This window comes from Dendrobates tinctorius, unplaced genomic scaffold, assembly GCF_039654945.1.
Source record: "Dendrobates tinctorius isolate UK_male_01 unplaced genomic scaffold, ASM3965494v1 ptg000203l, whole genome shotgun sequence".
NCBI classification, from domain to species: Eukaryota; Metazoa; Chordata; class Amphibia; order Anura; family Dendrobatidae; genus Dendrobates; species Dendrobates tinctorius.
The window spans coordinates 17,007,963-17,030,994 of record NW_027361870.1 but is presented as its reverse complement, the minus strand read 5'-3'; the positions used below and the strand labels follow the sequence as shown (position 1 = coordinate 17,030,994).

At 44.6% G+C, this 23,032-nt stretch overlaps 1 protein-coding gene across 1 annotated transcript in view; it reads left to right on the top strand.

The window, feature by feature from the left end:
- Window positions 1–23,032, top strand: part of SLX4IP (SLX4 interacting protein) — a 191,083-nt gene that overhangs the window by 64,721 nt on the left and 103,330 nt on the right. Inside the window, 2 exon segments of the mRNA XM_073553832.1 lie at window positions 12,839–12,928; window positions 22,836–22,959. Coding sequence (XP_073409933.1) covers window positions 12,839–12,928; window positions 22,836–22,959 — 214 coding nt within the window.

Below are 23,032 nucleotides of genomic sequence, written 5' to 3'. Positions count from 1 at the left end.
AGGAGCCAGTCCCTCCAGTGGGAGGGAGACTAAAATTTTTCCTTCAGGAATGGGAAAAAATTACGGCCAGCCCTTGGGTTTTGGGCATTATTAGGGAAGGATTAAAATTAGAGTTCCATCACGTACCCCGTAACTCAATCATCGTAACATCCCTCAGCTCACCAGTCCAACACCAAGCTTTAGAGACTGAAATTTTCAGTCTGCTGGACAAAAAAGTTTTGGTCCGGGTGCCTGAAGGACAGGAAGGGAGAGGATTTTACTCCCCTCTTTTTCTGATACCTAAACCAGATGGCTCATTCAGGACTATAATTAACCTGAGGAAACTAAATTCATTTATAATAAATCATAGATTTAAAATGGAGTCCATTAGATCTGCAATTAAGCTCCTTTTCCCCAATTGTATGATGGCAGGCCAGGATCTGAAGGATGCCTATTATCATCTTCCCATCCATTAAAGATTCCAGATATACCTCAGAGTGGCGGTCTTCCTCGAGGGTACAATACAACACCTCCATTTCACAGCCATGCCATTCGGCCTTTCCATCGCACCAAGGGTCTTTACAAAGGTGATGCTGGATGTAATGGCTTTCTTACGACAGAAGGACACACTGATAGTTCCCTATTTGGATGATTTTTTGATAATAGGGAACTCAACTAGACAATGTAATAAACGAGTTGCTGATGCAATCTTGTCCCTACAGGCTCTTGGGTGGATAATAAACTTCAAGAAGTCCAGAATCGAGCCACAGTCAGTTCAGTCCTTCCTGGGTCTCCATCTAGATTCCATAAGCCAAAAATGTCTGCTACCACAGGTAAAGATTACAGCAATTAAAAACAAGGTCAGGGTAGCAATAGACAAACCACACATATCCTTAAGGGAAGCAATGTCCCTCCAAGGGTCCCTTACTTCCTGCATCCCGGCAGTTCGGTGGGCTCAATTCCACACGAGAGAATTACAGCATCAAATTCTCTTAGAGGAAACTCAGGACCGTGGAAATTTGAGGAAGAAAATCACTTTATCTCAGACGGTCCTAACCTCCCTAGCATGGTGGCTAGACGAGGATAACCTATCGGGAGGAGTACCATGGGTAATAACACCCTCCCGTATAATTACTACTGACGCCAGCCCCACAGGATGGGGAGCTCATATGGGAAGCATCTTCACCCAAAGAGCTGAAGGCGGTTAGTCATGCATTATATCATTTTCTTCCACAGTTACAAGGAGAAAACGTGAGGATCCTGTCAGACAACACTACAGTGGTCGCATATCTGAACAGGCAAGGCGGGACTCGATCAGTCGCATTAATGTCTTCCGCAAGGAAGATCTTATCCTTGGCCGAAAAACATTTTTTGTCTCTCTCAGCCTTCCACATAAGAGGGAAAGACAATTCGGAAGCAGACTTTCTAAGCCGCCATACACTACGGCAAGGAGAGTGGTGCCTGAGCCGGCAAATATTCACACACATTGTGTCATTATGGGGTCTTTCCCAGATAGATCTCTTCGCCACCAGGGAGAACAGGCAGGTGTGAAGATTCGCCTCTTTAAAAATAGCAGACAGTCCGGAAATTCCGGATGCCCTCCAAGCCCCATGGCGGTTCAAGCTTGCATATGCATTTCCCCCAATCATGCTACTACCGCAGGTGATCAGGAAGATCAGGGCAGAGAATGCATGAATAATCTTGATAGCGCCATTCTGACCCAGGAGGCCATGGTTCTCTTGTCTCCAGGCAAAGTCAGTGACAGACCCTTGGGTGCTTCCTTCAATCCCCAAGCTCCTCTCGCAGGGGCCATTCTTCCATCCTCAAGTGGACAACCTCCACTTGACAGCTTGGAACTTGAAAGGGAAATGTTGAGAGCAAGAGGATTCTCTGAGAGGTTAGTCAATACTTTCCTGCAGAGTCGAAAGTTAGCTACAACATAAATTTACACCAGAATATGGAGAAAATTCCTAGAATTCCATAAAGTTCCCGACTCTAGAGAAATTCCGATAACATCAATCCTAGAGTTTCTACAGAAAGTGAAAGAGTTAGGACTATATGTTAACACACTAAATGTCCAAGTATCTGCGCTAGGAGCCCTTTATAGTAATAACGTGCCAGGCAATAGGTGGATAGCCAGGTTCATCTCGGCCTGTGAGAGGAGCGAACCAGTACACATACCTAGAGTTCCTCCTTGGGACTTGAATCTGGTACTAGAGGCCCTTACACGTCCTCCCTTTGAACCATTAGACTCAATATCCCTTAAGCACCTATCTCTCAAGACAGTACTACTAGTGGCACTAACCTCAGCCAGAAGAGTTAGCGACATACATGCACTCTCGATAGAACCCCCTTTTTTGTTGACATTCCAGGATCAACTAGTATTAAAACCAAACCCTTCATACTTGCCAAAAGTGGCCGGGAAGTTTAATAGGTCACAAGAAATTCACCTCCCCTCATTTTGTAGTAACCCTTCTACTCCGGAGGAAGAAAAGTTCCATACTTCTAGATGTTAGAAGGGCAGTATTACAATACATTGAGAGGTCTAGTAGTTGGAGGAAGAGTAGGGCTCTATTTGTTTCCTTCCAGGGCCAAAAGAAGGGATATGAGGTCACAAGGGGTACTCTGTCTCGGTGGATCAGAGATGCGATCAGTCTGGCATACGCAGAGAGCAATGAAGATCCTCCGGAAGGTATCAGGGCACACTCCGCCAGAGCTATGGCTTCCTCGTGGGCAGAAAGGGGAGACGTCGCAATCGAGTCTATATGTAAGGCTGCAACTTTGTCTATGCCCTCTACCTTTTATAACCACTATAGGCTTGATTTATCATGCTCGTCTGACCTAGTCTTTGGTAGAGAGGTCCTCGGCACAGTGGTCCCTCCCAGGTGAAGGTCTCTAAAAGTCTCTCCAAGTGGGTGCTGTTGTGGCGAAGAGTAAAAAGCCGGATTACTTACCGGTAATGCTCTTTTAATGAGTCCACAACAGCACCCGTTCACTAACCCTCCCTAGAAGTTAACATAATGTATATACACCTTCTTAGATGTAAAATTAATAAAATTTAAATATTGAATAATATAATGGCCTAATAATTGGCGGTCCTCCGGGTACTCTGAAATCCAACTGAGGAGGAGAGGCGGACCGCCCTCTTTTATCTCTGTAGGTTTCCTGTTCCTATGGGCGGATCCCTCTCTCCAAGTGGGTGCTGTTGTGGACTCATTAAAAGAGCATTACCGGTAAGTAATCCGGCTTTTCCCATGTCTCAGCTCCCCATGAGTGGATCGTCTCTCCAGCAGGATACGCCCTGATGCTGGAATGCTATATCTAATACTAATGGTGAGACCAAACCATTTTTTATTGAGCACTGGTTCACATGAGCACTTTTTTGTAATGTTTTTGTGTGTTATGTCCTTTTAATGGTTCATTAAAGGTTATGTTTTAATTGACTTTATGTGGGATACTCTCTAGGCTGTGTGGAGCAGGTGGAAAACTGCAGCAAAACCGCACAGAAGTCACATGCTGCAGTTTTCATTCCGCACCAAATCCGTGTGGAAAAAAGGCACCATATGCACAGCGGATTTTATTTTACATAGAAAAGAATGGCACTGTACATCACATGCAGTTCTGCTGCGAATCCGCAGGGCCAAATCCGCTGCGGATCCGCACCGTGTGCACAGAGCCTTACTGTCTATGGAAAAGCATGCGTATGGGACGCCCTGACACCCAGGGCTGTGGGGTACTCGGTACCGGGCCCGGTGGATCTCAATGGAAGTTGTCACGGTAGCTGTGACCCAGCCCGTGGCCCTGGGCGCCCATTATAAATGTTCAGTGTGAATGAATAAGTTGTGACGCCACCTGTGGTATTTGGCAATGTAGATGTTAGGCCGACGCTGCAGACAGATCCTCTGGGACATATGGTGTGGTGCAGCAGTGATGGTATAGCCCTCCACAGGCAGGGCTGTTGTCCCAGGGCAGAGTAGATATGGTGACACTTAGGTGGTGTAGTGTCAGGAGCAGGGGATGTAGCAGTGCCAGGCAGGTTGACGCTGGAATAAGTGGAGGACACCAGGGCATGTAGTTCCAAAGCTTTACTCACAGTCTGTTGTACAAACAGGTGCCCGCTTCCGTGCCGTGTCCTCCGGGTCTGGGACTCAGTCAACCCCCAGGCCAGATGGAATACTCCTTTCCAACACTCCGCCAACTTGTGCGTTTCTGAACGTCTCCTCTTATAGCGCCTTTAGATGAAGTACTCCTAGTATTGAGTTACACTGGAGTTCCTCCTGTCTGATGTTCCTATGAACTCTACTTGTACGGCAGACAGCTGTAGCCTGCTTCGGGGACTCCTTGCTGCTAAGTCCCGGCTCACTATCCAGTTGCTGTTGTGCCCCCAAGTCTTCTGTAGGAATAAAGTGGTCACTACTTCTATTCCTCTGTTGTCTGCTGCAGGACCATTAGTATCCGTACAACCTCGGGAATCGGGCCCCGGCCTTGCGCTTAGAACTTCTAGGAAGGGTCTCTTCTCACCCACGTCCTCTGTTCTATTTTACTCCTCACGTTCCGTACTAATCCTTTCTTTCTATGGAGTGTCAAGCTTTCAGTCTGTTGTTCTCTCTCTCTCCCTTTCCCGTGCCAGCAGACCCAGATCACTGGGATCTGCTGCAGCACTTCCATCCATCTATACCTCTCTCTAGGGATCTTCTCTCTCCAACCAACTACTGACTAACTAACTGCCTTAAACTCTTCCCGCTCCTTGAAATGTAATTAACTCCACCCACCTCCCAGCACGTTTCGTGTTCCAAGCAGGGAGCCACCAGTGGGTGCTTTGCTATACTCCAAGCAGGGAGCCGCCGAAGGTGCTTTGCTACACTACTTTGTGGTGTGGGGTGCAGGTGTTGGAGTGTGGTCAGGAGTACCCACCTTACCTGGATGGTGGGGTACCACACCTCAGGAGGAGGTGCAGTACCTCTGTGGCGACTGAACCTTCAGGGGCGCCACACGTACGCAAGGACATGCATACACATGCGTTCGAAATTCATGCGGTTTTCATATAATCATGTCCGGGAAATGAGACACGCCCATTGGGTGTGGCTTATATCAAGGAAATTCTCTTAACGCATGCGCTGAAAAAACGCAATCGCCTGCAAAAATGCATGCAAGCGCATGCAAATGCAGCGTTTTTTTGTCGTCATGCGTAAGCTGATGCAGATAAAAAAACACTCCGTAAACATGCGTTTGTATGCGTTTTGACATGCGTTTGCGCATGCAGACGATATGCTGCACACGCAAACGCTAATGTGAATCTAGTCTTAGACTGTCGGCCAAACACGAACGAAGCACTTCCTTAGGCTGGTTTCACATTTGTGTAGGGCAGAGTTGCGGAGGGCTGCGTAGTTCCTCCGTTAATCCCCACCCACTGCCACACTTCTTCCTTCAGCTCCGCCTACGTCTGCATGTGGCCTGCATACCTATCTTTAACTTTGGGTATGCAGGCCATGCGGATGTATGCTGACTCATCTGCATGCGTCGTTTTGACGCTGCGCCGAACGCAACATGTTGCATTTTGTTGCGGTCAGCGGGCGCGTCATGCTCCAGCAGAGATTATAACAGGAAAATGTGTGTAATTGGTACTGCGATACACGTGAACAAAAGTATAGGGACATCTACACATTACTCTTAAAGGAGTTTTAAAAGGGTTCTCTGGGAAAAGAAAAACAAATAACTAAAGGAAATTTCATTGTGAGTAAATTCCTGAATAGTTTTAACTACCCAGCCACAATCGTTGTGTCTGGAGAGGTAATCACTCATCAATGTCTTCAATCACTGAGAGGAACCTGACTTGTGCTAGAGAAGGTACGGACTCTGCAGTTATTGGGTCAGCAGAACATTGGTGACTTTTCTGCCCTTAGCTCCTCAGTGCACGGTGACCTTACGTGGTCTCCACTTGTGTCTGAGCTGCTGAGGTTCCTGAGCTACTTGTCACTCGTACCAGTCACAAGTGATGGTGGAATATTTAGAAGGCCTCCTATTAGACCCCTCTCGATTTCAGTGATCGATTTTAGAACAGCCAATTCTTTCAAAGTTGCTAGTAAAGGCAGACTGCATGGCCAGGGGCTGAATTTAGGGTTAAGGTTACATTTGATGATTAGTCAGGAGTCTCCTGGTAGTTTGTACTGGGTAGCATGCTTCTAGTAAATGAACAAAAAAGTTTGCGTTGAGCAAGAAATCTGTGATGAGGAGTGATATGTTTTGTGGTTTCTCTCGATAATCCTTACAAAAAAAAATCTACCAAAAACTATGCTCGTTTCATTCCTTATCTGGTATTGTCATCAGCATTTATTTCTCAGGATTCTACAGCTTCATCTTGGCGTTCCTAGTAAGAAACCCCACCGCAGAAGCCACCACATTCATCCACCTCAGCACTCTGACCCATATCTATTGATTTCCATTCCTCGGTGGGGAGTGTCCCAGTCCTGTTTCTGGCCTATCAGTGAGACTTTGAAGACTAAAAGAATTTAATGAAATTTACTGTTCCTACCACTTGTGAAACCACATAAGCTGTTTAATAGCTGTTGTACATAATCATTGGAAGCTTTTGTACACTTTGCAGAGGTATCAGTCTTTGGAAACAATCGCCTACGTTGAGGTCCACCCACTTTTTGCAAATTGTTAAATTAATTACCATAAATTCTGTTTTTCATATATTCATCGGAATGTAAAATGCTCATGTCTCTGTAGGCTGCTCCTTTCCCATCGTTTTTCATTGGGAAACCCATGATTTTACAATCCTCTTGTAAATAGGGTCTTCTCTTACGATCTTCTGGGAGAACTAGATTCCAAGGATGCCAAGAGCACTTTGGTGAAGGCAAAAGTATGACAATGGTAATGTCACCAAAGATGGACAACCTTTTCATCTCATATTTGGTACTTCGGGTCTTTTAATATGTCTATTTTAGGAAATGTTATTTTCAATTACATTTCAATTTTTGGACATCTTTTCTTAGAACCTCTGCTACCCCTCCTAGAAATGTATGACCAAACAATAGGGGGTTAACACTCCCCTTGCAAAAGTGTGTGTCCCTACACAGCCTGGTACTTTCAACTTTGATTGGACAATGCCAAACTGGGTACAGAAATATCAATAGTACACATGAAAATAAAAAACTTTGCATGCTATGTTGGAATCCCCGCGGCTGCATGTCTCGTTGCTGTTTGACAGCCACAACACATGCAGAGATTATCTCATTGTTAGGCAATCCCTGCATGTGTTTTGACTGTCGACCAGACGCAAGACATGCAGCCACGGGGACTCGGACATATTTTTCTAGCACGCCGAACAGGGCTGTGGAGCCGGAGTCATGGAGTCGGAGCCCATTTTGGTGGAGTTGGAGTCGGTGTCATGGAGTCGGAGCCCATTTTGATGGAGTCGGTGTCATGGAAATTGAGGAGTTGGAGGTTTGGCTTACCGACTCCACAGCCCTGAGGCCAAAGACACTCCATTATCCCCCGAGCGTGCTCCGATAACATCATATCCTAGCACGTTCGGTCATCACTAATTACAATGAATGTCCTACTTAGATTTGTGTTTTAGATCAAACACGCTAATGTAAGTCAATAGTCCCTTGAGGGAAATAAAACAGATGATGCGTATGTCATCCTTGCGCTTTCCTCGTTTTACGACTTAATAAGAGAACCTAAGAATTATTTTTTTTCTTCAGATGACAAAACCGGATACAACAATCATTGTAGAAACTGCCACACAGACCAAAAATGGATCGAGCACACTGAAAATGAAGCGGATCATTTTTCACACATGAGAAAAAGAAAAACCCACTCGTGAAATCGGCCTAGCAAAAAGTTAGGGCCACTATTTTTGTTATTTAACTTAAACCTTCATTTTTAGGTTTCGAGTTCCTTTAAGTCGCCATTGAACAGTCCTTCCCACAAGCTCTCTCCTGTAAGAATGCTAATTACAGACCTAGCATTGCGCTTTATGTAATTGCTTGAATTAATGTGCCGTGTTGACCAATATCTCTGCAGTAAGGGCCATTGTGCTTGTAATTAGCACAGAAAACCTTTTAAGATCAGTTCGTCCATGATGGCCAATCCAATTCGCAATCCTTGTTTTTGCTGATGGTTTCATCTTCCATCGCTCCAGAAAATAAGCTGCTATGACGAGGCGGAAGGAAATGTTTTTAAGTTTGGAGTTCTGGTGTGAAAACATTGCTTCTACGAGATCTCTATTTTAGCTGCAGCCACAAGAATGTAAGAGTTGGAGTTGATTCCAGAAAGTAATTGTAAACCCCCTTTAACATTACTGACGTTCCCCTGCCGACTTGGGTGTTGTAGTTTATAAATTTCACCTGTGATTAAACTAATGTTATTTTTCCCCCATGTACTATGATGTCCTATTTGTAAATGCTTGCCCACAAAGAGGAAGATTGACAGATTTCTTCTGTATGAAAGTATGTGGAAGTGATGTATGGAAAAAATGTGTGTATGTATGTGTGTATGTGTATATGTATATGTGTGTATATATATATATATATATATATATATATATATATATATATATATATATATAATCTTCTCATTTCTATTTTTATTTTTTTATTTTTTCAAGGTCCCACCAGACTTTCCTTCCTTACTTTAAAAAACTTGCTTTTAATTTGGAATTTACAATGGGGAGATCCAATGGGGACAGGGACTGATGTGAGCTACAATACTTCCGGTACTGTGAAATGCGTTGGTGCTGCATAATAACAACTTTGCAAAGTTTGAAAAAAAATAAAATACTTTACTAGTTGATGCCTATAGCGGTTATGCAGACTAATGTGCATGTATGGTTACAGATTGTTGGAAAATACAAGGGGGCAGATTCATCAAAGCTTTCATGCCACAGTTGTGGCGAAAAAGCTTTGAAAAGTTGCAAATTTTAGGTGAATTGCACCACTGTTTTTGCAAATTTTTGGTGTTTTTATGCCACATTCTTCCAGCTCTGAGATAAGCGGTGGCATTCACTAGGCCACAAATTTTTACTACACCAGGGATTGGAGTAGTATTTGTAGCGAGGCGCACACGGAGTTGTACAACGCTCATACGACACTCTTATTTCATGAAGAGGTGCACACAGAGATGTACACTGCTCATACAATGCTCCTGATTCTTGAAGAGGCGTACACAGGTGTACACCACTCATACGATACTCTTGATTCAAGTAGATGCATACACAGGGGTGTACACTGCTCATACCACACCCCTGATTCATGAAGAGGTGCACACAGATGTACACCGCTCATACGACACTCCTGATTCATGAAGAGGCATACACAGAGGTGCACACCGCTCATACGATGCTCCTCTTTTATGAAGAAGCGCACATAGAGGTGTACGCCGCTCCTGATTCATGAAGAGGTGCACACCACTCATACAATGCTCCTGTTTCTTGAAGAGGCGCACACCTCTGACTTCACCACTTCTCCTCATCAAGGCTACCGTGAGCAACACTGGCCTTGATGTATCGGACCCATGTGTTTTTGTAGCTGTAAGGGGTTGTAAAGTCTCGTTAACCCCTTAAGTAACGTCCCGGTTGCTGTATGTATAAAGGTTATATATCTGTGTAAAATATATATATAAAATTTGTGTGTATGTCACTGTACTGATATGGTGAGTGTAGTACCCAGGTTTGGCCACAAGATAGGGGTACATTTTAGTGGTAGGAAAAGTAGTGTAAATAGTTAAGGTAGAAGGGGCACGGTGGTTGTGAGGACTTCCTTATAGAAGTCAGTTGGGGCCAGGGCGCCTGTGCAGCTCACTTGGGTTAACTTGCCCCGGGCCACACCGTGTCATGTAACGTTAACGAAGGTTAAAGCCCAGCCATATAGTGTTTGTGGTCAGGATTTCACAAGAAGGGGCAACAGTGCTAGCGGTGCAGTATTAGTGGAGCTGCAGTTGCCGGTGAAGACTAAGCAGTACAGGCAGGTCTCTCATTATGTAGCAGCTTATTGCGTGGGCTAATGCCCTCAGAACCGAGGCAAAACGACCGAGGGAGTCCCTAAACAGAGTAAGGCTGGATAGAGAGGACGCTGAGGGATCGAAAGGTGCGATCCGTCCCGGAAGCGAGCTTAGTGACAGAGAGAGGGTAGAAGTTGCACGCTGTGAACCTGATGTTGATGCTGGAAAGAATATGAATATGCTGTGTACCAGAATCGGTAAAGTTACCTGTTTGAAAGTTGAATTAGACTGTGGCTCTTTTTGTGCTAAACCGGACTGAGGAAGCATACAGAATCGGACAGAGGACCCTGACGGTGCTGATGAAGAAGCCACAGTTACGCAGAGCTGTGGACAGTTTGTGTATGTGACGGGAGGGCAGGGCGCACTAACGCAAAGGCTGACCGCCACTACTATCGCCCTGTACCTCTCTCACATAGCCTATGACTATGGAGATGCAGAGATGTGCACATCAAGTTATATGTGTTGGACAAGAAAGCTTGTGTGTATGAGAATGGTAATTTTGCCCTAATAATCCAATCACTGTGCATGTTTTAGAAAAATAAGAATCTGGTAACTATATGAGCATCATAGACACATTTAGTTTTTAGTTTTAACCCATGAAGTACAATGTTTGTGACTTGATGCATAAATTTCCAAAAGTTACAGATGACCTCAGATTTTGGGAGATTCAGCATTGCTGTACATGTCTCACTTTGGAGAAGTCAATGGAAATAATCGTTAAAGAGCGCAAAAAAACAGCAAAACTGACCACAGCACCTTGTAGCATAATGAACCAGACACCTAAAGGTGGCGGCTGCCGTGACCTCATTGTGCTAGCACACAAACAAAATACATTCACTCTGAGTGCGCGAAGGTGGGAACATGGGAACGTTGAGTCTATGAGTTTTGAACTGCAGTACTGCTATATAAACTATACTTGTATAATTGAGGGACTTGCAGCACAGTTTGATCAAATCATGTGAGCCCATCGGCCAAACGACAATGTGACCTCCTTAGATGCGAACCATCAGACTTGCTTCTCCTTACTCTAGGCTTACAAATTGTAAAGGGCAGGCCTCCTATACATTCACTGTCTATGGGAGCATTACTCACATTTGTCCACTACAGCTTTGTTCACACGTGACTTTGGGACAACATTCGCGTGCGATCTGATTCTTTCGGATATGGAGGAGGAGAAAAAAAAATTACATTCTGTCAGTCCACGGAAATCGGACTGCACTCAGCTGTCATCCAAGTGCAGTCCGCTGCCTCCCACGGACTTGTGGTCTTGCATAGCCAAGTGCGATCCGAATTTTGCATCAAACTCTGGCATTCTGAAATTTTTTCTTTGTCCGAGGAAAATATCAGACATGTACAGCCCCATAGAGTAACATTGGTCGGAGTGTGATTCAATGTTTTATCGCATTGCAATCGGACCGATAATCCGGTCGTCTGCACGAGCCCTTACAATGAGAGTCCATATTGTCATACACTCACTGATCATACATTTATCACCTATCCTGTGGTTATTTGTGGGATAAGGGAAAAAGTGCACTACTAGAATTGTACAAAACTTACTACAATGTAAGGCTGTGTGCACACGCTGCGGATTAGGTGCGGATTCATCCGCGCGGATTTTTTAAAATCCGCAGGTGAAACCGCAGGTCAAAAGACCTGCGGTTTTACCTGCGGATTGCTCTCCGGTTTTGCCCTGCGGTTTATCATCTCCTCAATGGAGGAGATGGCAAACCGCAGCGGAATCCGCAGAAAGAATTGACATGTCAATTCTTTCTGCGGATTGAAAACCGCAGATAATCCGCGCGGAAAATTCCGCACCTTCTGCACTGTGGTTTTTGATTCCCATAGGTAATCATGGTACTGTACACCGCAGCAGAAACTGCTGCGGGTCCGCAGCGGCCAAAACCGCTGCGGAACCGCAGCAAAATCCGCAGCGTGTGCACACAGCCTAACATTACAGAATGTCAAAGAGGTTATCCGGTACCTGGACAGCCTCTTTTTAAATGAAGTACTCCCCCTCGTCAAATAAAAACAATGTTTACCCCTCCGTTGCACTGTCGCCGTTCCAGCACTGATTGCACTGGGACATGCGTGACATTGTTGTGCCATGTGAGCCCTTGCAGCCAATCGGCAGACACTATTGGGCTGCTGTGATCTCATTTCTTTTGCTGCTGATTGGCTGGCGGGCTCACATAGCATAACAATGTCTCGTAGGTGCTGGGACACCCGATGCCGACATTGCTAGAACGGTGTCGGTGCAAGAGGTGAGTATATAGTGTGTTTATTTTACTTCACGTAAAAAGGGGCTATCCTGATAGTGTGACAACCCCTTTAATGTTATTTATCAATAATCTCGAACTTTGCATCCTTTTTCGTAGACCTAAGAAGATGTAAAAAATGAGCTATAATTGTGCTGCCATAAAAAAGGGTAATAAAAAAATCAATACAATGTAATAAAAAAAAAATCCGATACTAGATGAAGTATTCCTGGGATGTTTAGATTTCTATGTTTAATTTTACTTTTAATATATTTTTGTGTTGCCAAATGCCGATCCAAGGATCCTCTGCCCATATGTACGAGTGACCCCACATGTGCGGGTGGGCACTACACGCTTGGTTTATGGGTTTCCTCATCGCCCCTTAGTTTTATGGGTTTAATTGAAAAGTCGGCGCAAGCCCGCGAGTGGTCACTAAACAAGCGAGTTAGCGCTTCCAGCCGTGGGTCAAGTAATCGTGTAATTTGATGGGCTCCTACTGAGGCGGGAGCTTGGTGGGATTCTAGATGGTGGCTTCCTCTTTGTGTGCCGTACATATGCCTTACAACGTCCTCAGGATTTCATCTTTTGTCTTGCAGTGTGGGAACTTTGCTGTTCTGGTGGATCTTCATGTTTTGCCTCAAGGCACCAGTAAAGACTCCAGCTGGTTTTCTGACCATGAGAAGGAGGTACAACAAAACCTTTCCTACTTCAAAAGCCCGTAGCTGCGGGGAAGAAATTGGGCTGGCCTGATGTGCTCAGATCTTATTTTCATTGTTATGCTGAGACTACTGTGAATTAGAACTAACCTTTAACAGCTCCAAGGCGACTATCAGACATGTGTTCTTTTTCCCTTCATTGAATGACTTTTCTGTAGTTTACTTTTTCATTCTGCCCTTTCTTATAAGTGCCTTATTTCTCGGTCTGGGTTATACTGGCTGATTTGTTAAGCTGCTGAGTAGCTCAGGTAGAAATAATGTAATTATAGGTCAAATCTTCCTTGTTATTTAATTTAATACATAATTTTAGGAATAATTTAAAAAAAAAAAAAAAAAAAAAAAATACTACCAAGGTTTGACCAAATCATCATTTAATAGCATCTCCAAGATCCTATCCCAAAATGTAGTGGATGTAATAATAATACTATTAGCACAAACCTCCAGTTAGAAATGTAGTATAGTTCTTCTGACTAACTATGTCGTTTAATCCGTGTGCAGGGCATTGCAGTACCTTAGATATCCATTATTACGACCACGAACTGTCACTACATGAGTGGTCGTAATCACAGAAACCGAAGTAATGCCCTGCACATGGGGTAAGAGACATAGCTAATCAAAAGGACTATATTATATTTCTAATTGGATCTACTTGCTAATGTTATTATTATTACATATTGGGATAGGATCTTGGAGATGGGAATATCCCTTTTAAGTTTGATTATAAGCGAATTAAGACTTTTTTTTTTTTTTTACAGGGAACCTGTCATGTTCAGAAGTGCTATTAACCTACTGATATAATGGTATTATCCAGGTAAATGCTGTTAAAACCATGTCTGGCAGCCTTACAGGAGCAGCGGCTAAAGGGAGAAAACGAATTTGTATCCTCCCTGCAGCCGCTTGGCTCCAGTCATCGGGGTGGTGCAGGGAGCAGTTTCTGTCAGCACTCACTATACAGTAGGTATGCTGTAATCACTCCCCAGGACTGTGACTGACAGCCCGCTCTGCAGCACATGTGTGCAGTTTGTGTGTGTGCAGAGCAGGCTGTCAGTCAATGTGCTGGGGCGTGATTACAGCTGTGATGACCGTAACCGCTCCCTGCTCCGCCCCTATGACTGGAAGCGAGTGGCCGCAGAGAGTATATAAATTAATTTTCTTCAAGTATCTCTATTTACTGGCAAATTAACCCTATAGCTGCAGGTAAGGTAGTGTTTTTGGACATGACAGGTTCCATGTAAAGTAGCTTGGCCCCTAAATTTTACATTATAAACTGCATACATTTAGTGAATATATCGCCTCAACCTGATGAGGCCAGTACACTATGACAATCTCTTTCAGAACAGCAACGTTAGAACTGAACTTATAATATGCACATTTTAATATCAGACAGGAAAAAGATCATGCAGCCTTTGTGCCATGGGGTTTGAAAATCAGTATAACCGCCTCATCAAGTCTACTTAATAATGTGTGCAGTTTGCATTGGGAATTCTGGTAACAAATACGCTTTATGTTTCTATAGAAGCCACTGTTTTATACCCATATGGTGTCATTCGTAAAAAAAAAAATATAGGTATGAAAAGTAAGTTCTCTATTGGATTGCTGATGAAATCACAACTTGAGATCCCCGACAGCACAGATATTTTTTTTTTCCTTTTGAGATGTTAAAGGTATCCTGTCATCAGGATAGTAGACCCCTAACTAAAGGCATTTGTATTAAGGTCCTTTAATGCTTATTACATCCATACGTTCCTTGCAGGATTTTATTTGGAAACTGTAAAGAAATCCAGCCTTGAAGTTTTTATCACAAGTACAAGGGGAGGTCACTGCACTTCCAGCTCTCCTGCCTATTTTCCTGGGGAGGACAGGTCCTTCTTCTCTCTGTGCCCCGCATTCCCTGGGGAGGACAGGTCCTTCTCTCTGTGCCCCGCATTCCCTGGGGAGGACAGGTCCTTCTCTCTGTGCCCCGCATTCCCTGGGGAGGACAGGTCCTTCTCTCTGTGCCTCGCATTCCCTGGGGAGGACAGGTCTTCTTCTCTCTGTGCCCCGCATTCCCTGGGGAGGACAGGTCTTCTTCTCTCTGTGCCCCGCATTCCCTGGGGAGGACAGGTCTTCTTCTCTCTGTGCCCCACATTCCCTGGGGAGGACAGGTCCTTCTCTCTGTGCCCCACATTCCCTGGGGAGGACAGGTCCTTCTCACTGTGCCCCGCATTCCCTGGTGAGGACAGGTCCTTCTCTCTGTGCCCCGCATTCCCTAGTGAGGACAGGTCCTTCTCTCTGTGCCCCGCATTCCCTGGGGAGGACAGGTCCTTCTCTCTGTGCCCCGCATTCCCTGGAGAGGACAGGTCCTTCTCTCTGTGCCCCGCATTCCCTGGTGAGGACAGGTCCTTCTCTCTGTGCCCCTCATTCCCTGGTGAGGACAGGTCCTTCTCTCTGTGCCCTGCATTCCTTGGGGAGGACAGGTCCTTCTTCTCTCTGTGCCCCGCATTCCCTGGGGAGGACAGGCCTTCTTCTCTCTGTGCCCCGCATTCCCTGGGGAGGACAGGTCTTCTTCTCTCTGTGCCCCGCATTCCCTGGGGAGGACAGGTCCTTCTCTCTGTGCCCCGCATTCCCTGGTGAGGACAGGTCCTTCTCTCTGTGCCCCTCATTCCCTGGTGAGGACAGGTCCTTCTCTCTGTGCCCTGCATTCCTTGGGGAGGACAGGTCCTTCTTCTCTCTGTGCCCTGCATTCCTTGGGGAGGACAGGTCCTTCTTCTCTCTGTGCCCCACATTCCCTGGGGAGGACAGGTCCTTCTTCTCTCTGTGCCCCGCATTCTCTGGGGAGGACAGGTCCTTCTTCTCTCTGTGCCCCGCATTCTCTGGGGAGGACAGGTCCTTCTTCTCTCTGTGCCCCGCATTCTCTGGGGAGGACAGGTCCTTCTTCTCTCTGTGCCCCGCATTCTCTGGGGAGGACACGTCCTTCTTCTCTCTGTGCCCCGCATTCCCTGGGAGGACAAGTCCTTCTCTCTGTGCCCCTCATTCCCTGCCTGAGATTCCGCAAGGGTTGGGGCATGCACAGTAAGCTCCTGATGGGGCGACAGGTGGGGAAATAGGGAGAAAGGTAGAAGAGCTGGAATACAGCGCTCCCATCTGTATCTGCAATTAAAGCTTCAAAGTTGGATTTCTCTACAATTTCCAAGCGAAATGCTACAAGCCGGGTATCCGTGTAATCGACATTAAAGGGCCTTTACACACTTGTCTTTAGAGAGGGGTCTAGTATCCTGATGACCGGTTCTCTTTAAAGTTTATGGGATTGGGGCCGAATATCTGTCAGTCAAATGAGCATTTGAGCAGCCCTCATGGGTCGCCATCCTCACCCAATCAAGCCAGACAACCCCTGGGATAAGCAGGACATAGCAACCACAGCAATTACATGAATGAGTAATCTTTCAGTACATCCATAATAAAATATTAATGGACTTCTAGGTTCCCCACCCCTTCAGCAGAGGGAAAGTGGATGCAATTGGGCATATGGAGCAGGGTGGCAGGACCTTTAATATTCATCCATCAGTGGATGTCCTAGTTGTCTTGGAACACGGTATATCTTTTTTTTTTTTTTGGTTATAGCCTCCAGAAATACACACAGAATTAGTAAGAGAACACTTGGCTAGATGGAAAGGAATCAGGTACCACTTAAAAATAACTTGAAGGGAATCTATCACCAGCTTTTTGCTATGTAATATGAAAGTAGAATGATCTTGGGGCAGAGACACTGTTTCCACTGATGTCACTTAGTGGGCTCTTTCCTTGCTGTCATTTTGATACAGTAACTGTTTTCTCTGCTGCACATCTAGCAGAGCTCAGAATGCTGAGCCCTATATAACCCCACCCACACCACTGATTGTCAGCTTTCTGTGCACGCTGAATAATGCCAGAAATCTCCTAATCAGTAGTGGGGATATGGTTGGACCAGGAGGCACGGGACACCTTGTCCTGTAGTGATAATCTCCTGCTGATAAAACACTGATTTTATTGAAACAGCTGCGCACAGCCTAATAAGTAACACATCGCTGGATTTAGGATCTCTGCCTCTACATCATGCTGCCCCCAATGAAGTTTTAATTATACAAAATATTGCCCCCGAAATCTGATATTCTACAAATCAGAATCAAGTGTTGGAGGCAGATTGCTAATGCTGAGGATTCACAACTTTAGATTGACGTTTAATAAAAGGTTGACTGTCCAATTTATAAGTGACTTAAAGGGGTTGTCCCACGAATGAAGTTAATTTTAATCAATAGATTTTGAGATAATAATTTCCACAATTTGATGTCTTTAAAAAAAATGTTCCTGTGCTGAGATAATCTTATAAATGTGCCCCTGCTGTGTACGGTGTAATGGCTGTGGGTAAGGGGAGGATAGGAAAAGAGTATACAGACATTACAACACAGGATAACAGCTGATATTTTTCTGTGAGGTAAAATATTTTTAAAAAACAGTCAGGGAAATGTTTTACCTCACAAAAAGAATCGGCGGTGATCCCGTGCCGTAATATCTGTATACACTTTTGCTCCCCCCCTGCCCAGGAGCTGTGGTATGATCAGACCATGTTCCTGCACGGTGAGACACAGCCATTACACAGTACACAGCAGGGGCACATTTATAAGATTATCTCAGCACGGGGACATTTTTTTTAACACCTTCAAATGGGGAAATTATTATTATTGTTATTATTCAAAGATTTATTCAATAAAATCAACTAGAAAATTATCTTTGTTTATGGGAAAACCCCTTTAAGGCACAAAACAAACTCTTGGAGAGCACTCTGCACAGGAAACGCCAGCGCTTCTTACAATGTGTCGCTGCCTGGAGCACAGACAGGTGCTGAGACCGGTGTATGAGGAGATGACTTCTTGGGATATGGAAGAAGGTCATAGTACTCAGCGGCTAATCTAGACACGAAATCAGCCATTTCTGAGGAGTATTTGCCGTCTCTCTGTCATGCCTCCAGCTGTCTCCTGAGTCTGTCTCGTAATACCATGGACCTCATAATCCGTTTTAAACTGTCAATTTGTCTGAGATAAGACGAGGTGTTCGGAGCTGTCGGCTAATTACCTGCCTTACACAGGTGCAAGGTTTTCCTACAATTTGTCGTCTTTTATTGGTTTTAAGGGAATTATTATCCAACTTTTAGTGAATGTAGGTTTTGTTCATGTTTTATAAATAGGTGCTAAAGTCCTTTCAATGTCTTTGATTTTTACCCTACGTGGGGACAAGACTCTCAGGATCTTCTGTGGCTTCATCATGGTGCTAGCCACAATAATCGGTGGTTCTTCAGACGTCCTAATACGATGTAAGAGCCGAGTAGCTTGGTCTCATCATGTGTATTGCCCAGTTGGACAACTGAAAAAAGTCTTCATATGGAATGATAGTTCAAGAAATATCGAACTAAGAATCCTGCAGACTGTGTCATCTGATTAAAGCTGATCCTTCTACAAGACGGACAAATGATCGCTGCATGTGTTTTCAGAAGAGCCTTTAAAAAAAGAGATTATTCACGATATTTGCAATGAAAATTATTCAGCCTCCATTCCAAATTAGGTTTATTACCAACATTTGCAAAATTTCTGCTGTTCTTGTTTCATTGGTTTATTACAATGTACAGTTGTTCTCAAAAATTTACATACCTTGGCTGAATTTTTGCTTTTTTGGCCTTTTTTCAGAGAATATGAATGATAACATCAAAACTTTTTCTCCACTCATGGTTAGTGGTTGGGTGAAGCCATTTATTGTCAAACTACTGTGTTTTCTCTTTTTAAATCCTAATGACAACCCAAAACATCCAAAAGACCCTGATCAAAAGTTTACATACCCCATTTCTTAATGCCGTTTATTGCCCCCTCTAACATCAATGACAGCTTGAAGTCTTTTGTGATAGTTGTGGATGAGGTTCTTTATTTTCTCAGATGGTAAAGTTGCCCACTCTTCTTGGCAAAAAGCCGCCAGCTCCTGTAAAGGGACCCCCATGCCAGAAAAGGGACCCCCATGCCAGGCAGCATAGATTTAATCACAATTTCCTGCTGTAGGTCAGAAAAGGGAGATGCCTTATAAATTCTGGCCAGCAGAGGGGGTTGGTGAGTCAGCTAGAAATCAGCTGAGGGGGTTGTCATGGAAGCGAAACAGCTGTGAGGAGTAATGACAGTTTAAACGTGAGGTAAAGAGATCTTTCTGGAAGAACCTGTCAGAGGAAGACAGGGAGCTGATCTGAGAGGAGCTCGATAGGCGGAGCTGATCTGTGAAGAGGGAAAGGACAAGAGCAGAGACTTAGAGACTCTAGGGAAGCTAAAATGCTGCATATAGCAGACCCCTGAATGAAGCGCTAATAAAGAGAAAAGGGACATCAGAGTCCTAGGCTGACAGGAACTGTAAGTCCTGATAGCCGAATCTGAAAGTACAGGGGATTGTAAATTCCTGTGCATATTAATCACCTGAGGGCACGGCAGCGGATAAGGAGCCCGGGGCCGACGGTGAAAAGAACGGTACCCGTGGAATAGGCTCACGCTGTCAGCCGTACAGGTTAGTGAAACCATCACGAATAGAGGGTCGCAGCATAGTTATATACAGCGGAGACCCACACACATAGCGCAGAAAGGAAGGTCCTAAATCCCCACCTGGCAAGGTGGATCCCCTGAATGCCTCCAGGCGAGCCGGACTCATTCCATTACCTGCATGTGGTACTCCGGACTGCAGCCTATTACCAGTAAAAGGTAAAGAAACTGCACCTCTGTGTCTTTCTCTCATTTATCTGCACCCCAACGTTTACAGCCACTTTTACTATTTATTTAACATCTTTGCCCTGGGACTACAGCCCTACCTGTGGAGGGCTACAACATCATAGCTGTGCCCAACATCCATCCCAGAGAAGCAACACCGCAGCGCTGGTCACATCTGACTAGAATACCACAGGTGGCGTCACGTATTTCACCATCTATAAACATTATCTTTATTTTTACCACAAAAATACCACACAACTTTCCCCTATTGTAATTACTGGACGCCTCTGGGCCACGGATCGGGTCGCCGCCGCCGTGATACCGTCCCCCATGGAAGTCGGCGGGTCCGGTTCCGAGTACCCCCAGGCCCCGCGGGGCGCTCCAATTGCAAATTTGCCTCCACTATTTGCTGATAACGTGCTGCATTCATTTTTCCTTCATCTTTGACCAAGTTTCCTGTGCCTTTATGGCTCACATATCCGCAAAACATCAGCAGTCCACCTCTGTGCTTTACAGTAGGAATGTTGTTCCATTCATCATAGGCCTTGTTGACCTCTCTCCAAATGTAACGTTTATGGTTGTGGCTAAAAAGTTCAATTTTGGTCTCATCACTCCAAATTACCTTGTTCCAGAAGTTTTGAGGCTTGTCTCTGTGCTGTTTTGCATATTGTAGGTGAGTTACTTTGTGGCATTTGCGCAGTAATGGCTTTCTTCTGGCGACTCGACCATGCATCCCATTTTTCTTCAAGTGCCTCCTTATTGTGCATCTTGAAACAGCCACACCGCTAGTTTTCCAGAGAGTCCGGTATTTCAGCTGATGTTATTAGTGGGTTTTTCCTTGCATCCTGAACAATTTTCCTGGCAGTTGTGGACAAAATTTTTGTTGGTCTACCTGACCCTGGTTTTGTTTTTACAGAGCCCCTGATTCTCCATTTGTTAATCACAGTTTTAACACTGCTGACTGGCATTATCATTTCCTTGGATATCTTTTTGTATCCCTTTCCTGTTTTATACAGTTCAACTACCTTTTCCCGTAGATCTGTTGACAATTCTTTTGCTATCCCAATGACTCCCAATCCAGAAACCTCAGTGGCTGGATGAAAGATGCAAAACTCCACTGCTGATCCAGTCTCAGTGGTTTAGCTGCAGCGGTGATGTAACGTCGACAGATTTCATCACCACTGTAGTCAATCACTGAATTTAGAAGCTGTGTCAGTATAGACAGCACTAGCCACCGAGTTCAGTGATTGGCGGCAGTGGTGATTTGAAATTTTGTTTTGATGGCACCACTGCTGAAACCACAGAGGATGCAGAGAGTCTTTACTGGAGCCAGGGATGGATAGTTGTGTTCAAATATATGGCTCAGTTTGTTGTGTTAAATGTATGTGTTTGGGGTCCACTTTTCTTAAAGTGGAAAATACGGTACTTTTAAAAACCTCAGTGTGAACATTAACCTAATATTTGAACCAGACTTTACGGCTCTATTGGTGCTGCTCCTATTAGTGGCTATGAACCATACAGCAGGGCTGTCGTACCGGCAAATGAAGCCCACTAGCCTAAACCTGTCCTGATATTTAGCCATGTGAAGTGGGTTTTTCCTTATTGCAGTTACTTCTTGTAAGTTCAGGATTTGTGCTCATTTGTATTCTCTAATAATGAGCCGAAAGTTGGCTCTTCCCAAAATGTGGAAATGAGGAGCCACGTACAAAACAAATATACAGATAGAGAGAGACATATTTTCATTACAGAGGTTGTATAATATTTTTTTCATTGATGACCTATACTTAGGATAGGTCATCAGTGTCTGATCGGTTAGGGTCCAACACTCAATCGATTAGCTGTTCTCGGTGTCCGTCGGCCAGTACAGCTCGATTGCGAAACTGCTCCATCTTCGGATAGTGGCCACGGCAGGGTACTGCACATCCACCTCCTACTGATTTGAATGTATCTGATGTGTAGTTCCCTGCTCTGGCCACTATCACAAGACGGATCGGCTCCGCAATCGAGCAGTTCCGGCGATCGCCGACGCTGAGAATAGCTGATCAGCGGGAGTCCCGGGTGTCGGACCCAGACTGATCATTGATGACCTTTCCTAAGATTAGGTCATCAATGAAAAAATAGTGGACAACCTCTTTACGTCTGGTGTTTTGAAGGCCATTCTTCTTTAGGGACTTACAGGAGTAAGATGCACCTAATTCATTGAGGCGCACACCAAATCACCTTAGTGTCATGCGCCTCCATGCTCCTTGTCAGAAATGTTACTCCAGTCACTGAGTGGAGTTACATTTCTGGCATAATGTAGGTCACAGTGTGGCCTTGGTTCCACTCCAGCTCTGGCCAAAAGTAGTATGCACACACCAAAAGTTGCAATTTTGTCTATAGCACTAAAATTTTTTGACTTTTCAAAGTATTTTTTTGCCTGAATTCCGATTGTAGGCACTTTTATGAATCGGCACTGCACATTCGAAATATAAATAAAAATATATCCAGATCTGTATCTGCTCAAGTGGTTTAAAATATTGAAAAACTGCGAATGACGGAAAGGGGATCCCTTTGCTAAAAAGTCACCCATTATTACATCGCATACATTTTATGATTTAAAGGGGTTGTCGTGTGCCAGTCATCCCCAGAAAACAACTGATTTCAACCAAAGGATCAGTCAGGCATTTGGGAAAATGTCGTATAACAAGACAGCATTTCCATTGAGCGTCTGTCCATCTGCTGCAAGATAGCGCAAATCCTCTAAGCCACAACAGATTGTACAGACACGCTGTCGGTTATGGCTCCTAGAAAAGTTTCCTGATATGGCAACTCCCTTTCTAAGATATGAATATGACCTGGTAGGGTGTATGAACATTACCTTCATCCCTTTTAAGTAATGAAACCGTGTAAAGAACTTACAAATAATATACTAAAAGCAAATATTACATAAAACAATGCAACAGAAAGCATAAAAGTTCAAAATGAAGAAAACAAAAAAAAAAATAAATGCGCATTGACGGAATGACGCCAAAGAGCCCCGTGTGTCAGTAAAATACGTTGCCCTTACCATGGCACTTCTTGTTTTATTACATGCAGCACATTACTGGTGTAAGAGGTATAAATCACACCTTTATTGATTTGCTTCTCAGGAAGTTTGTCTGTTACTCAAAGACACAATCGATTCCAGAGTGACGCAGCACATCGAGAGCCGAAGGCAGCAAGGCCAAGTGAAGCACAAGGAATACACGCCCGCCAGCCCACTCTTTCTGAAAGGTACGTGCTTGCCTTCACCCAGGTCACTCAATACTGGATAGTTTAGATTTTTTTTTATTGCAAAGTGTTTAAT